Here is a 13,460-nt window from a genome sequence, read left to right as displayed (position 1 = left end):
TAGTATTGAACTCAAAACAACTAAATCATTAAATGTCTAAATATAATATCCATATCAGCATAGTTAACTTAGCTATAGGTATTAGGCACTTATTTTATTGTATTAGTTCAGTAGTGAAATTTAATTAATGAGAATAAATGCTAACTATCAATTTGAATGCCTTTTTTTTTCATTTTTGCTTTCTTTACTATGGCCCGCCAGATTTTAATGTTCTAATAATTGGCCTTCTAGTTACTTTGATTTTTCCATTCCTAGTAAAGTTAGTTGACGGCGATACATTTAGTTACAGAACGCGCGGTTTATATACGAATAAAATCCGTTAATGGTGACATTCAAAGGACCAGTGAAAATTAGTCGTTATAAATAAAATGTTAAAAATGACTTAGAAAAACTCGATATGAAAAATATGCGTTATATTTTCATCTCTGAATTGTGACTTAAGTTAAGTGAAAAGTAAAATAAAACGTACTCAAATTATATATTCAAAATATTAATTATTAATTAAAATATTAAAAATAAAAAATCTGTCATCTTAGTTTATTAGATATAATGAACCTATATATGTATAGCGTTTGGAAAGAGATAGCGTTGAACCAGACAAACAATCGGAGAGACTTTAGAGTTTGGGATTATCCCATTAAAGAAGAATTCGGACAAATACTAGCGGCCATCGAAAGAACCGGAACCGTACCGAACAGAACGATCGGATATCAAATGGTATGATTTGCAACGACAGACTAGTAGTGGGGTGTCCTGGAATACACGAGTGGGGGGAGGAGTGATCAGTTACAAATCGCCCATCGAAAAAACCATAATACACGAGTATTAAAAAAAAAAAAAGTATATTTGAAACAATAAATCACGTTCTGTGATCAAGTTTCACAGTGGAAACAGCATGTTTCATCTGTGTGTTTTCCACTGTTCAAGATTCAGTTTTAATAATTTAAGATCTCCTAAAATTTCTGAAGGGGTGCTGGGAGAGGGTAAGAGTACCGGCCTTCTCAGGATACACCACTAGTGGAATAATACCTATTACACAGACGTCCATATTACCGATGTATTTGTACATTTTATGCTGTTTCAGGTGTTGGACAACGAGCAAGGCGAGTTTGCTCTGATCCACGATTCGTCGGACATCAAGTACGAGGTATACAACAATTGCAATTTGACCGAGGTGGGCGAAACGTTTGGTGAAAGACCGTACTCGATTGCCGTCCAACAGGGAAGCCTCATACAAGAGGAGATCAGCAGAAAGTAAAATTATTAACATGTATAGTTAGCAACAACGTTGGCTTTAGCAATTCAGAGCATTTCTCGTTAGGATATTGGATTTGCAAAAAGATCGATTTTTCGAACTGTTGAACGCCAAGTACTGGAATGCTTCCAAAATGAGCATGTGCCCGAACGCGGATGACAGCGAAGGCATCACTTTGGAAAGTTTAGGTAAGATTGGTTAGATCAAGTTGTACAGAGAACCGCTTGAGCCACTCGGGGGACGAATGCTGAGGATCTATTGTACATTGTTTTGGATAACAATAAATTATAAATTATAAGTCTGAATTCAAAATAGAATTTAGTTTTGAGGGGGGGGGCTGCAGCTATAGGACCCCCAATCAGTTTTGAAATTATTCAACACAGAAAAATGTATTTAACTTATATTTAATAAGAAACGTTATTTAATATTTTAATGAGCAAAAAATATACAGTTCTTTTTTATTAATTTGAGGCCACCACATGCCCATGTATGCCTAAATTGGGGTGGCCCAACCCGCGGCCTGGTTGGACTACCCTGGCCTAAATCCATCCCTACACCTGTTAAATATATATACATAGCAATCGCTTACTTTATTTTAATTAAAAAAAACTCGTAGGAATCTCTACGTCGCGGTAAAATGCATGCTAATATCCTACGCGCTAAGCGTTCTTACTCAGTGACTGGATGACAAAAAAAATATAACAAAAATCATTAACAGCATCTTTCGGCATAAAAAAAATATGTAATCAATAATATTTTAATATCCCTAAATAACCAAAGTAGTGTTTGAGAAAAAAAATTAATAACAATAAATAGCCACTTGATTGACAAACAATACACCACACAATGCAACCCTATAATACTACTACTATTACTCATAAACTCTGCAAAGCCATAATGACCTCTGGCTTCCAAAAGCCCTATAATAAGCGTGAAAAAATTCCATTTCGCATCTCTGCGCTAATGGTTTCCAGTCAAGAACCGTAATGTTTTTAATGACATAATGTTATGTAGGTAGTCCCGTAAACGCTGTCTTGAGTGTATTTTTCAGCCGGTGGTTTTTTTTTGTAATTTATTGTTTTATTACATATATTCGCTTTAACCCCATAACTGTATTACTGATGCGATCGGTTTAATAATTAATTGAACTGTAATAGCGACGCAAAATGTAATCCGATCGGTATTCTGATTGTTGCTACAAATTCGAATCCACGAAATTACACCAAACGCTTTACCGCATTAATCGAACACATAATGTCACTTCTACGATCAAACCGAATCGCAATAAATCGTACGTTTAACGCACCAATCCGATGGATCACGAATAGGTGATACATAGGTATAACATACATACATACATGATATTAGGTACACGATTCCCATGTCCCGAGATTTATTCTCAATATTTTAATTCGTTCGATGTCGTGTCCGACTACCGACGTGCAGACAGTACCGAATAAATTACGTTTAAATGGATTTTAAAAATGTTTACAGGCGGTGTATTCATAGCCACTCTAGTCGGATTGCTAATAGCGTTGATTACGCTGGCATTTGAAGTGATCTACTTTAAACACAAACGTGCCAAGGTTGGCGAAATCATCGCCAAGAAGCGCACCGCTCATAAGGATCCGCTGATGTACGGCCACGAGTTGTTCATGACAGTAGGCAAGCATTCTAGTTCGGATGATCGCAAACGTTGGGCGAACAAGATCAAGCTACAAGATTCGACTGCGGCTCGCCTAAACAATGCTTTGTTTTATCGCAGGAATAAATTTTAAAATTAGAACTTCAAACATTTGATAATATAATAATAGAGTATAATAATTATTATAATTTAGGTATAAATCGATTAACTAATAATGAAAATATTATACATTTCACATATATATTATATTATATTACACAGCTGATGCACTATTTCGACATAGCACCATGGAAACGGCGGAATGTCACATAAAATCATTTTAAAATTCAAAAATATAATATAATAAATAACAACAGATATTTCTATAACTGTGTACATATAAACGTATAAATAATAAATGTAACATAACAATTTATTGTGCAGTAAGTAATTGCATTGGTGTTTATTCCACATCGAACCCCGATCAATTACCTAAAAATAAAAACAGAACACAAATAAATTTAATAAAAGACTATGATTTTTAATCACCTACTATTATTCAACAAAAACTATTAAATAAAATTTATTATACTTTCAATCTAAAAATGAAGATAAAAATTAAAATCAAAGTAAAATTAACATTAATTTCAGAGTTATTAAATTAAAATAACTTGTACAAAAATTGCATAATATCTGCTTAGTTTAATCACTTCCAAAAACACATAATAGACACAAATTAAAAAAATCATAACTTTTAAATGCTTATATTAAAAATATAAAATTCTAAATAACAAAATTAAATTTAAAATTTGTAAAATTTAATTACACTTTATTTTGTAAATGAATAAATCTGCTCAACAAATTAATTCGTTTTAAAAAATATAAACTAGAATAATTATTGAATTTTATTTATTTTTCATAAAAAAAAACAAATATACCTTATCCACAATAATAGAGATCAATATTGTTATTATATATTTATATACACATTTTAATAAAAAAATAAAAAAATCAAGAATGTACAATTTTACTTTATCAAAATTACGTAATTTTGTTTTTATTGACCTTTTTTTAATGTAAAAATTATTAATGACCATTAACAAATAAGAAATCAGAAAAAATTATATATTCGAGATAATATTTTATTTGGTCTTATAATTTATAATGAGTAATAGATGAAATATTATTAATACTATAATTTGTTTATGAATTGAATAAAATCATGTTTCAATTAATCATTAATAATAAGTATTATCTAGTTTATTATATCTATTCTTGCTTCCAAATTATATTGTATGCCGTCTTTAATTCTATAGTCTATAATATGCAAAAATATATTAATATTAGTTATGTAACGAGTTTAAAATTAATATATTATACATGTCATAGGCCATATGGAAAATTAGTTTTTTTGCAAAAAGACTAGGCTCTTTGAAATTGGGAAGCCCATTTGCGAACTACTTATTATTTTTCCAAACAGCCTGCTGTTTTTCAGGCTCATTGCATACAGACTAACAGCTGTTAGGCCTTTTAAGAATTACTCACTATTTTTTCAAACAGCCTGCTGTTTTTTAGGCTCATTGCATACATACTAATTCCAGTTAGGCCTTTTAAGAACTACAATCATTTTATGAAATAAAATATACTAAAAAAATATACTATACTTTATATAATATTTAATATTGTAATGTAATATTTTTTGTAATATTTCAATTTAATTTAATTTAATTTAATTAAATGGTATCTTACATTTTTTTTTTTTTTTTTTGTTAGTAATATATAATAAAACTAGTAATTCAATGGTCGACAACTGTACAAAATTAATAAGTAATAAGTAATAAATAATAATGTTACATGTTATACATTCATGTTACATATTTGTACTGTGTTATTATCAATAACCCTTAAAATAAAATAATTAAAATGGTTTTTACCATAAAATGATTGTAGTTCTTAAAAGGCCTAACTAAAATTAGTATGTATGCAATGAGCCTAAAAAACAGCAGGCTGTTTGAAAAAATAGTAAGTAGTTCGCAAATAGGCTACCCCATTGCAGAGCCTAATCTTTTTGCAAAAAAACTAATTTTCCATATGGCCTACGACATACATATATAAACAAATATTGGTATTATTTTATTGTAAACTAAACATTACAATAAACCGAGTTATGCTTTTGAATATAATAAAATATTTAGGCCTTTAAGGTATTCGCACTAAATAAAGTTTTTTAGCCAAAACTTTGATGGAGGTAGAGCTCTGTCATGGACTTAACATATAAACAAATATCTGTCACTTTTCTCTCTAATAATTGCGTTGTCAAAGAACATTGGTAATGTACTCTGTCTAGAACTCTGTAATGTGTTTAATTCTGGCAATTATTTCATTTATCTGTCTAGAGTTGTAATAGACAATAAGTGATAATGAATACTGAATGACTATACAATTTTTTCTATTAATATTTAATTAAAATAGTCTCATGGATTAATAAGTACCATATCCATTAAAATTTGAACAGCACATGAAATTGTTGTTTATTATAAGATAAAAAACAAAATAAAAATAATTAAGCAGAATAGATAAGACATTTTTTTTTTAAAAAAAAGGCAAAGTGAATTTTATGAAAAAATTAATTCAGAATTAAAGTGCTAAACCTGCAATGTAAAAAAAATATGTACCAAAAAATACTGACTATGACACAAGGTAGTAGATACATTAATTTTGTAGTATCAAACTATAAGTTATAATTTATGTAGTGTGAAACTATGAATATGTTCTAGAACAGTGTTTCTTAACTAGGGTACATAAAAAGATACTAGAGGGTACTCGAAAAAACAAAGGTATTCATTGAAAATTTAAAAATTGATATATATAAATTAATAAATTATTTATGAAATAATTGATAATGAGTACTGTGTTTGTGAAAAGGGCTTATTTATCATACAAATTCATTAAAAATAAGTAATGTAGTAACTTATAGTGAGTTTAAACTTACACGTTAACTTATCATCTGTGGAACCATATTTAAAAAATTAAGTGTTATTAAATAACCCAAATGATCATATTAAAATGAAATTGTAATATTTATATTATTCTTTTTATACACATTAGATAGCATTTAATGATTAAAATAAATAAATAGTTCATAATTATTTATTTTCTATTACAACAAATTTTATAATTTCTTATTAATTCTATGTAAAAATAGATAAATTGACAGTTGGGAGTATGATATGTAAGGCAATAGTAATAGGTTAAGGGATACGTGAATGAAAAATTATGAGAAAAGCTGTTTTAGAGTTATAAATATAGTAAACTGACCATCAGTTTGATAGCAATAGTAGCCAGATAAACCAGATGAAATTTTGAGAATTTTACACAAGAGATAAAATACTTTAACACTAAAGCCAACAGAATGTAAAATGTCACTCTGGGAGTAACTCTGTCCCACATGCTTCTGGTTATCATTGGCAACTCTGTCCCTAGAGTTCTGGTAATACAATTCTAGCGTGTGAGAAGGTCTTAAAATAAATGTTCATTTAAAACAATAATTATGAAAATAAAAAGTTTGAAGTAAAAAAATTGTTCCGTGACAATTACGTGCTGAAGTAAAAATTTATATGCAATTACACCAAGAATTTTTATGGTACAGTATACTCTTGTTTTAATAACTTAAAGAAATAAAAATTATATATCATTATACAATTATTTATTTATAAAAATAAACTATGTTTAAATTAATATAAAAAGCAATGCAAATAATTAAATCAACGAATAATAATTGAATATATTAACAATTTATTATACCTTAAATTAGTTACATTCGATAGGTTATTATAAAGTAATCACACTAAGTAGTACAATAGTATAGAAAATAAAATGTTTACCATTTTTGTATATGCTAACTGAGCAAATTACGAATTTCTTTATGCATGTGACATAAAAATTCTACATACGATGGACTATTGTCAATACCATGGTCTTCAACTAAGAAATGTCTCATAACAGTTTCAATTTTATCCTTTTGCCGTATAATTGAAAGCTAAAAACAAAATATAATTAATACACAATAAAATATCTGTATAAAATTTTACATACTCTCATTGTGTGGCTTCGTTCTTCTTGAATTTTAGACAACACCTGACGAACTGCTTTGTTGAGTGGTTTATCTATCACAGGAATAGCAGAACGTTCAGTATCAACATGCATGATATTTTGAACCCCAAATACATTTGATAAAAATGTTTGACTCAGACCCATACCAATCCATAAAAACATATACACTCCATTTTCTAAATATAAAAATAAAGTTACACACAATTGTATTTTTGTAATTTTTTAAAAAATGAAAACTCTAACCTAAAATATATGCTCCGTCATCAGAAAATTTCTCTATTGAACACCTCAATTGATCAGGAATTAAGACATCATTTAAGGATGTTTCATCAGAAAGGGTATGAATGGGAATCAGACGTGGATAGAAATAACCCAAGGTTGTTGGTATATCTGCAGTGATAACTAGATGCATGTTGTACCAACGATCATCTACTGTCATATCAGGACCTAAATAAATAAAATTAGTTGTTGTTTTTTTTCAATAATAAAAAAAAATTACGTACCACCAGACATAGCATCACTTTTAATCAAGCAATTAATATAAAGGGGCATGAGTTTCATGCATTCAGGTAAAATAAGTTGACCCGCCGAAGATGGTGATGCACAATGCTTTCTATAGGTTGCTAATATTTGAGCAGTCTTATTAGTAATTGCTTCTTTAACTTGTCGTCCAGAACTTTCCAAAATTTTATACATAACTATTTAAAATTAGAATAAAATTACATGATATTACATAATAATAAATTACATTAAGTTTATAACTAACCTTGTTTGCCAAAGAAATTCATTATTGTATCTAAATCATAACTACGATATAATTCACCCATCTGTCCACTTGAGCGTAAAGATAGATTTAAAATACGTACACGTCTCTGTCCACTACATGATGTGTACAACATAGCTGTTTGTATCATAACTCCATCTTGTTCATCAAGTTTATCATCATGTTTTACTTCAATAGCAATAGCCTAAAAGCACATATTTTATTTCTTTATTCCAAAATAATATTATTTAAGCGTGGAAAAAAACCAAAACAATAATTTTCAAACACTAATTGAAGGTAGATCAAATTATTTTGAAGTAGCTATATAAGCAGAGATAATGGTATTATATTAAACTATAAAACATCAAAATTATTTTAAATACACTAAATTTATTTAATACAGCTTGGTTCTCATGATACAAATACCACTTTCTATGTCATTTTTTTGAATATCAAGCATTATATAAACATATAATTTGAATCGTCAAGAAAATGAAAATAGTTGTTCGGTGAAATATAACTATTGTAATTACTTAAAATAATTTTATTTTTATTTATTTTAATTCAATAATAAATCACTACATTTGTTAAGATAACTCTAGTAAATATCAGTATAAAATATTAATTGAATATCTTAAAAATTATTAATATTCATGAAAATTATAAATTTTTCAATGTTTTAATAGTTTTCAACTAATCTTGTTAAAAACTAATATCTTAATTGAATTATCTGTTTTCTCAATTTTAGATGAAAACATTAGACTAGCATAAAGGTCTAGACTAAAAACAAAAAAAAGAACTGTTATTATGAAAAATCATTAAAATGATTGGTGAATGACATTAAGTATTACTTCTAAATTTTTAATTTATTTGTTGAATTCAATATAACAAAATTAAAAATAACTTTTCTGAAGTATGATTAGTATATAGCTCCTTATCTATAGATTAATATGATAACATATGACATTTGTAACTTTGGTGTGCCAAAGTATTAACAGAAAACAACAGTAAAATTAATGCATTATTTACTCAGATTCTTAAATAAGAATTTAAACAAAATACCTATTTACAATTTTATACTTTCTTTCCACCGTTCAATTACTTAACAATATTTATCACCAATTAATATTATATTCAAAAAATATTATTTTTTTATTTAGCTCATTAAAATATTTAACCTAAATATATCTCAATTGTATCTAAATACAGATCATTTTAGGTAAATTTTAAAAATATATATAAAAAAAAAAAAAATATTGAAACATCAATACTTTAAAACAGAAAATAAATACATAATAATTTTCATAACTTACTTTATCGCAATCAATAGCAGCTAATTCAACATCAGTAGAGTTTGACATAAAGAAATGACCATAAAAATCAGTCGGACGAGTACCAGTTGAAGTTCGTACTCGCATTACAGCATCAAAAACTGTGGGTCGACTTATATCATGTTTTAAATCGGACAAGAAACGTTGACCATCAAATTCCGCCTAAATATAAAAAAATATAGTATTATATTATGACATTTTAATAAATAACTTTTTGTCTAAAAATAAAAATTAATAATTCAATAACTTGCCTGGAAATAAGTGTACTTGAAAATTTCACCACCACTAATTTTAGAAATCTGACCAATTGTAGCTAAGTCAATATAAGAATTATTGGTGATGAATAAATCAACACAACATCCAGCTTGAACACACTGCTCTCCTAATTCGGTGTAAACATTTGTTATGGGATCTATTCAAAACATAAATGTTAGCAAGACAAATTATAAAAATAATTGACATTCTTTTACTTAAGATGGATTTTTCCTTATCAGTGGCAAGTAATTTTCGATCTTCACGATTCTTCAATTTACCCGGAGCTTCTGCTATTGGTAAGGATGAATGAAATACAAATAATTTACCGCAGCAATCAGCATTCTGGGGGAAAATAATACAAATATTTATAAAAATATAAACTAAGATCTCTGAAAAAGTCAATAATAAAATAAATAATTCAATATTTTCTGGGAATTATTGGTTTTAAAAAAAAATATATTGTACGGCTGCGATTCTAAATATTTTAATTGCTTATAAAAATTAAATACTTATTGAATAAAATTGATTATTTTATCAAGTATTTTTTACTTTTTTAGAAGTTAGAAAAACTAAGAAAAAAATCAAAAAACTACTTTTAAATTATAATTAAGAGCTAATTACTGTTATTAACAAATATTTTATGGCGATTTTTGAAAAATATTTATACAAAAGAAAAGTATTAATAATATTTAATTATTGTAGAGCCAATGAATTTGAGCTGTACATAATTAAAACATAATGTAATAAAAAATAAAGAAGTTATTTAAGTTATATTACATAAGTACATATTCATAAGTAATATTGCTTTAATAGTTGCAATTTAAATTACTTGTGCTATATAGGTACTTGAGTTTAATATAAATTAAATATTTAGAATGGCTTGTACTTGAATTAGTTGATTTAGTTTTATTTTATAATATAATTTAAATTGTAGTTAAAAATATATTTTTCCAAAATAATTTAGTCATTTTTTCGTTTATAGTTTTTATACTATACAATTGTATTACCTTTAATGCTTCCATTCCTGCTTTTATTGCTGGTAAAAGAATAGTTTCAGTAGTCCTAGTTTCATTGAATAGAGTAGGAATTTGTTCCATAAGTGCATCTATAACGTGAGATGATTTTTCTGGATCACATAAAAACCCATCTAACAAGGGCATAAAAACTTCTGTAGTATCACCTACCACCATCATCTGAGGAACTGCTAATGTTTCCTAAAACACATAATACATTTTTTAATTATATTAATTATTTTGGGTTCTTATAATTCTAATTTCTTACCAATTTTCTACAAATTAAATTTAGTAACTTGTTAAGTTTTATTAAATTTCTACTTAATGTGAATTTTATATATTTTAAATATGAATTTCAAAATTGATGTATATTATTTAATATTATTATCTATACTCAATAAATATTTTATTTTTTTTTTATTAGTATACTTACATTAACTTTCAAGTAATAAATGAATAATTATTTAACATTTTTAAGTATATTTATTGGGTTTATTTTATAATACTAATAATATTTATTATTTAATAATTTTTTGTTTACTAAAGAACTTTTAATAAAATAGATAATTTTTTTTTTTTTTTTAATATTACTTAAATTTACCGTGAAATGAATAGAAAAAAAAATCAAGTACTTAAATTCACTAAAACAATTATATAACTGTTTATTGAATCAAAATACTAGTTTTTAATATCTAATATGTATTAATTTAATTTTGGAATCATTTCATACATATATATTATTCATACAAATATAGAAAAAATTTAAATCATAAATCGACTATGATTATCTATATGTTTTACCAAACTTATTTGATTAAATTAATTGTGTAATATTTAAGCAATCCCAATAAATTTAAAATTTAAATTACCTTGATATTATAAAAATGAACAGTTGTATCATAAGTTATAAAACCAACACGAATTTTACTTTTCTCTTGTCCCAATTCTGTTGGCAATTGAGTCAATAGCTCTTTCATAAAAGCACATATTAGTCGAACTAATCCTGACTTCATATTATTGTAAGAAACATCAATTACAAATATATATGCAGGAGGTTTTGGTTGAATTTCTTTCTAAAAAAAAATAAAATAAAAATATACAATATATTTAATTTACAATTTAATAAAAATAAAGACTGAATTTATATTATTTATATTTATATATTAAAAATTAATAAACCACGTAAGTTCAAACTATACATAAAATAATTAATTTATAAACTGTATTATTATGCTAAATAAGTTATCAATATAAATATTAAAAAAAAAAAGATGATGACTAAAAAATTCTTAAATACAAGAAGCAAAAATCAGCGTAATTTTTGAATGTCATATGATAGTTACAAGGTTATTAATTATTAAATTATCAATAGGGAAAATAGGGGAAAATAAATTAAAAATAAACTAAGACCAAAACAATATTAATTTGTGCCACAAAGATAAATAAATTACAAAATTTTAAATTTGATCAAAGCTCTGAATCTAATAAATATTTTATTAAATAGCTGAGTAACACAGTTAAAACATAAGAATGATACATTTTCTTTGTATACATACCCTACAATATTCTTTTGGAACAATAAATTCATATGATCCAAAACATAATTCAGGTCTTTCAGAACGGTCTAAACGTTGACCTGTATGGTCCAAATGTTGAAAATATTCAACTGGCACTAAAATTATAAATTATGTTATAAATTTAAAATATCATAAGTATAAAAGTAGTAGTAGTAATTACCTTCTGTTGACGCTTTACATAAAAGGCAAATAAAATGTTTTCCACCATCAATAAACTGCATAAATGGACTCATGTAAGCTTTACATCTTTTACATCTAACTGGTCCTACTTCACCAGTATTTATAATAGGTGGAGGATACTCTTCTGGTTTTATTTTTGCTAGAGGACTAATGACTAATCCAAATGGTACAGAAGTCTGAAAATATTTTAAAAATTATTATTTTATGTTGAAATATTTAACATTAACAACTATTTATAATTATAGAATAATTGTATTCACCTGTTTCATAATATCTGTTGTAGTTGGTACACAATACATAGTTGACCTTATTAATCTAGGTGATGCATTACCACCATCTTGTACAGTAAAATCTGTTGTAACTAAAGGAGGTACTAAGCCCTTTTGATTAGTTAAGAATATACCTCCTTTAGATTGTTGATCATCTTGAATAACTTGTACCTTAATATAATAATAATAATTTTATTTTTTTTATCCCAATAATCATCTAACACATAAAATATAATCAAGTACTAACTGGACTTGGCATTTGTTCTGGATCCAATCTTCTACTGGGGGCTGGCTGGCCCATATACGCTGGAGTCCCTTGGTTAAAACCTGCTTGTTGTGGTGGAAAACCTTGTTGTTGAGGTGGATAACCAGGCTGCTGAGAATGAAAACCATTATGTTGTTGTGAATATCCAGGTTGTTGAGGTTGTTGGGATATTGCTCCAGTTTGTTGTGGTGAAAAACCTGGCTGCCGAGGTGGAAAACCTTGTTGCTGGGATAATTGATTTAATTGCTGAGGAGGCAAACTACCTTGTTGCGGTTGCAAATACCCAGGTTGTCTTGGTTGTAAATTACTTGCTTGTGGTGGAAAATCTGATTGTGATTGAGAAAAACCTAGTGGCTGTGATGGTAAGTTTGAAGTTTGCATAGAAAATCCTGGTTGTTGAGGTTGTTTAGGTGGCACACCAGGTTGCAATATCATATTTGGTTGAGGTGGAAAACCAGGTTGTTGCATTGTAGAATTAGGTCGTGGTGGAAAACCTGGCTGTTGTTGTGTAGAATTAGGTTGTGGTGGAAAACCTGGCTGTTGTTGAATAGAATTAGATTGTGGTGGAAAACCTGGCTGTTGCAATGTAGAATTAGGTTGTGGTGGAAAGCCAGGTTGTTGCTGTGTAGAATTAGGTTGTGGTAGAAAGCCTGGCTGCTGTAATGTAGAATTAGACTGTAGTGGAAAACCAGGTTGCTGCAATGTAGAATTAGGTTGAGGTGGAAAACCTGGCTGTTGTTGTAAAGAATTAGATTTTGGTCGAAAACCTTGCTGTTTCTGTGTAGAATTAGATTGTGGTGGAAATCCTGGCTGTT

General features: G+C 27.3%; 2 protein-coding genes across 2 annotated transcripts in view; one reads left to right on the top strand and one right to left on the bottom strand.

Annotated features, from left to right (window-relative positions):
* LOC112691036 (ionotropic receptor 25a) overlaps positions 1-3,085 on the top strand; it is a 36,130-nt gene extending 33,045 nt beyond the window's left edge. The window contains exons 12-15 of the mRNA XM_025565143.1: positions 570-717; positions 1,085-1,254; positions 1,322-1,443; positions 2,750-3,085. Coding sequence (XP_025420928.1) covers positions 570-717; positions 1,085-1,254; positions 1,322-1,443; positions 2,750-3,033 — 724 coding nt within the window. The 3' untranslated portion in view covers positions 3,034-3,085. The remainder of the gene's footprint in view (positions 1-569; positions 718-1,084; positions 1,255-1,321; positions 1,444-2,749) is intronic.
* A 30-nt stretch (positions 3,086-3,115) lies between these two features.
* LOC112691034 (protein transport protein Sec24D) overlaps positions 3,116-13,460 on the bottom strand; it is a 12,143-nt gene continuing 1,798 nt past the window's right edge. The window contains 15 exon segments of the mRNA XM_025565142.1: positions 3,116-3,371; positions 6,764-6,918; positions 6,975-7,168; positions 7,236-7,439; positions 7,496-7,690; positions 7,759-7,960; positions 9,069-9,248; positions 9,338-9,498; positions 9,557-9,683; positions 10,349-10,555; positions 11,224-11,427; positions 11,911-12,026; positions 12,092-12,287; positions 12,372-12,551; positions 12,628-13,460. The exon segment at positions 12,628-13,460 is cut by the window's right edge and continues 12 nt beyond it. Of these exon segments, the coding sequence (XP_025420927.1) occupies positions 6,778-6,918; positions 6,975-7,168; positions 7,236-7,439; positions 7,496-7,690; positions 7,759-7,960; positions 9,069-9,248; positions 9,338-9,498; positions 9,557-9,683; positions 10,349-10,555; positions 11,224-11,427; positions 11,911-12,026; positions 12,092-12,287; positions 12,372-12,551; positions 12,628-13,460 (3,140 nt within the window). The 3' untranslated portion in view covers positions 3,116-3,371; positions 6,764-6,777.

The sequence above is a fragment of the Sipha flava genome, unplaced genomic scaffold, assembly GCF_003268045.1.
Source record: "Sipha flava isolate LNK unplaced genomic scaffold, YSA_version1 553_pilon_pilon, whole genome shotgun sequence".
In the NCBI taxonomy this organism is placed as follows: Eukaryota; Metazoa; Arthropoda; class Insecta; order Hemiptera; family Aphididae; genus Sipha; species Sipha flava.
This window is presented reverse-complemented; position numbering and strand designations above follow the sequence as displayed.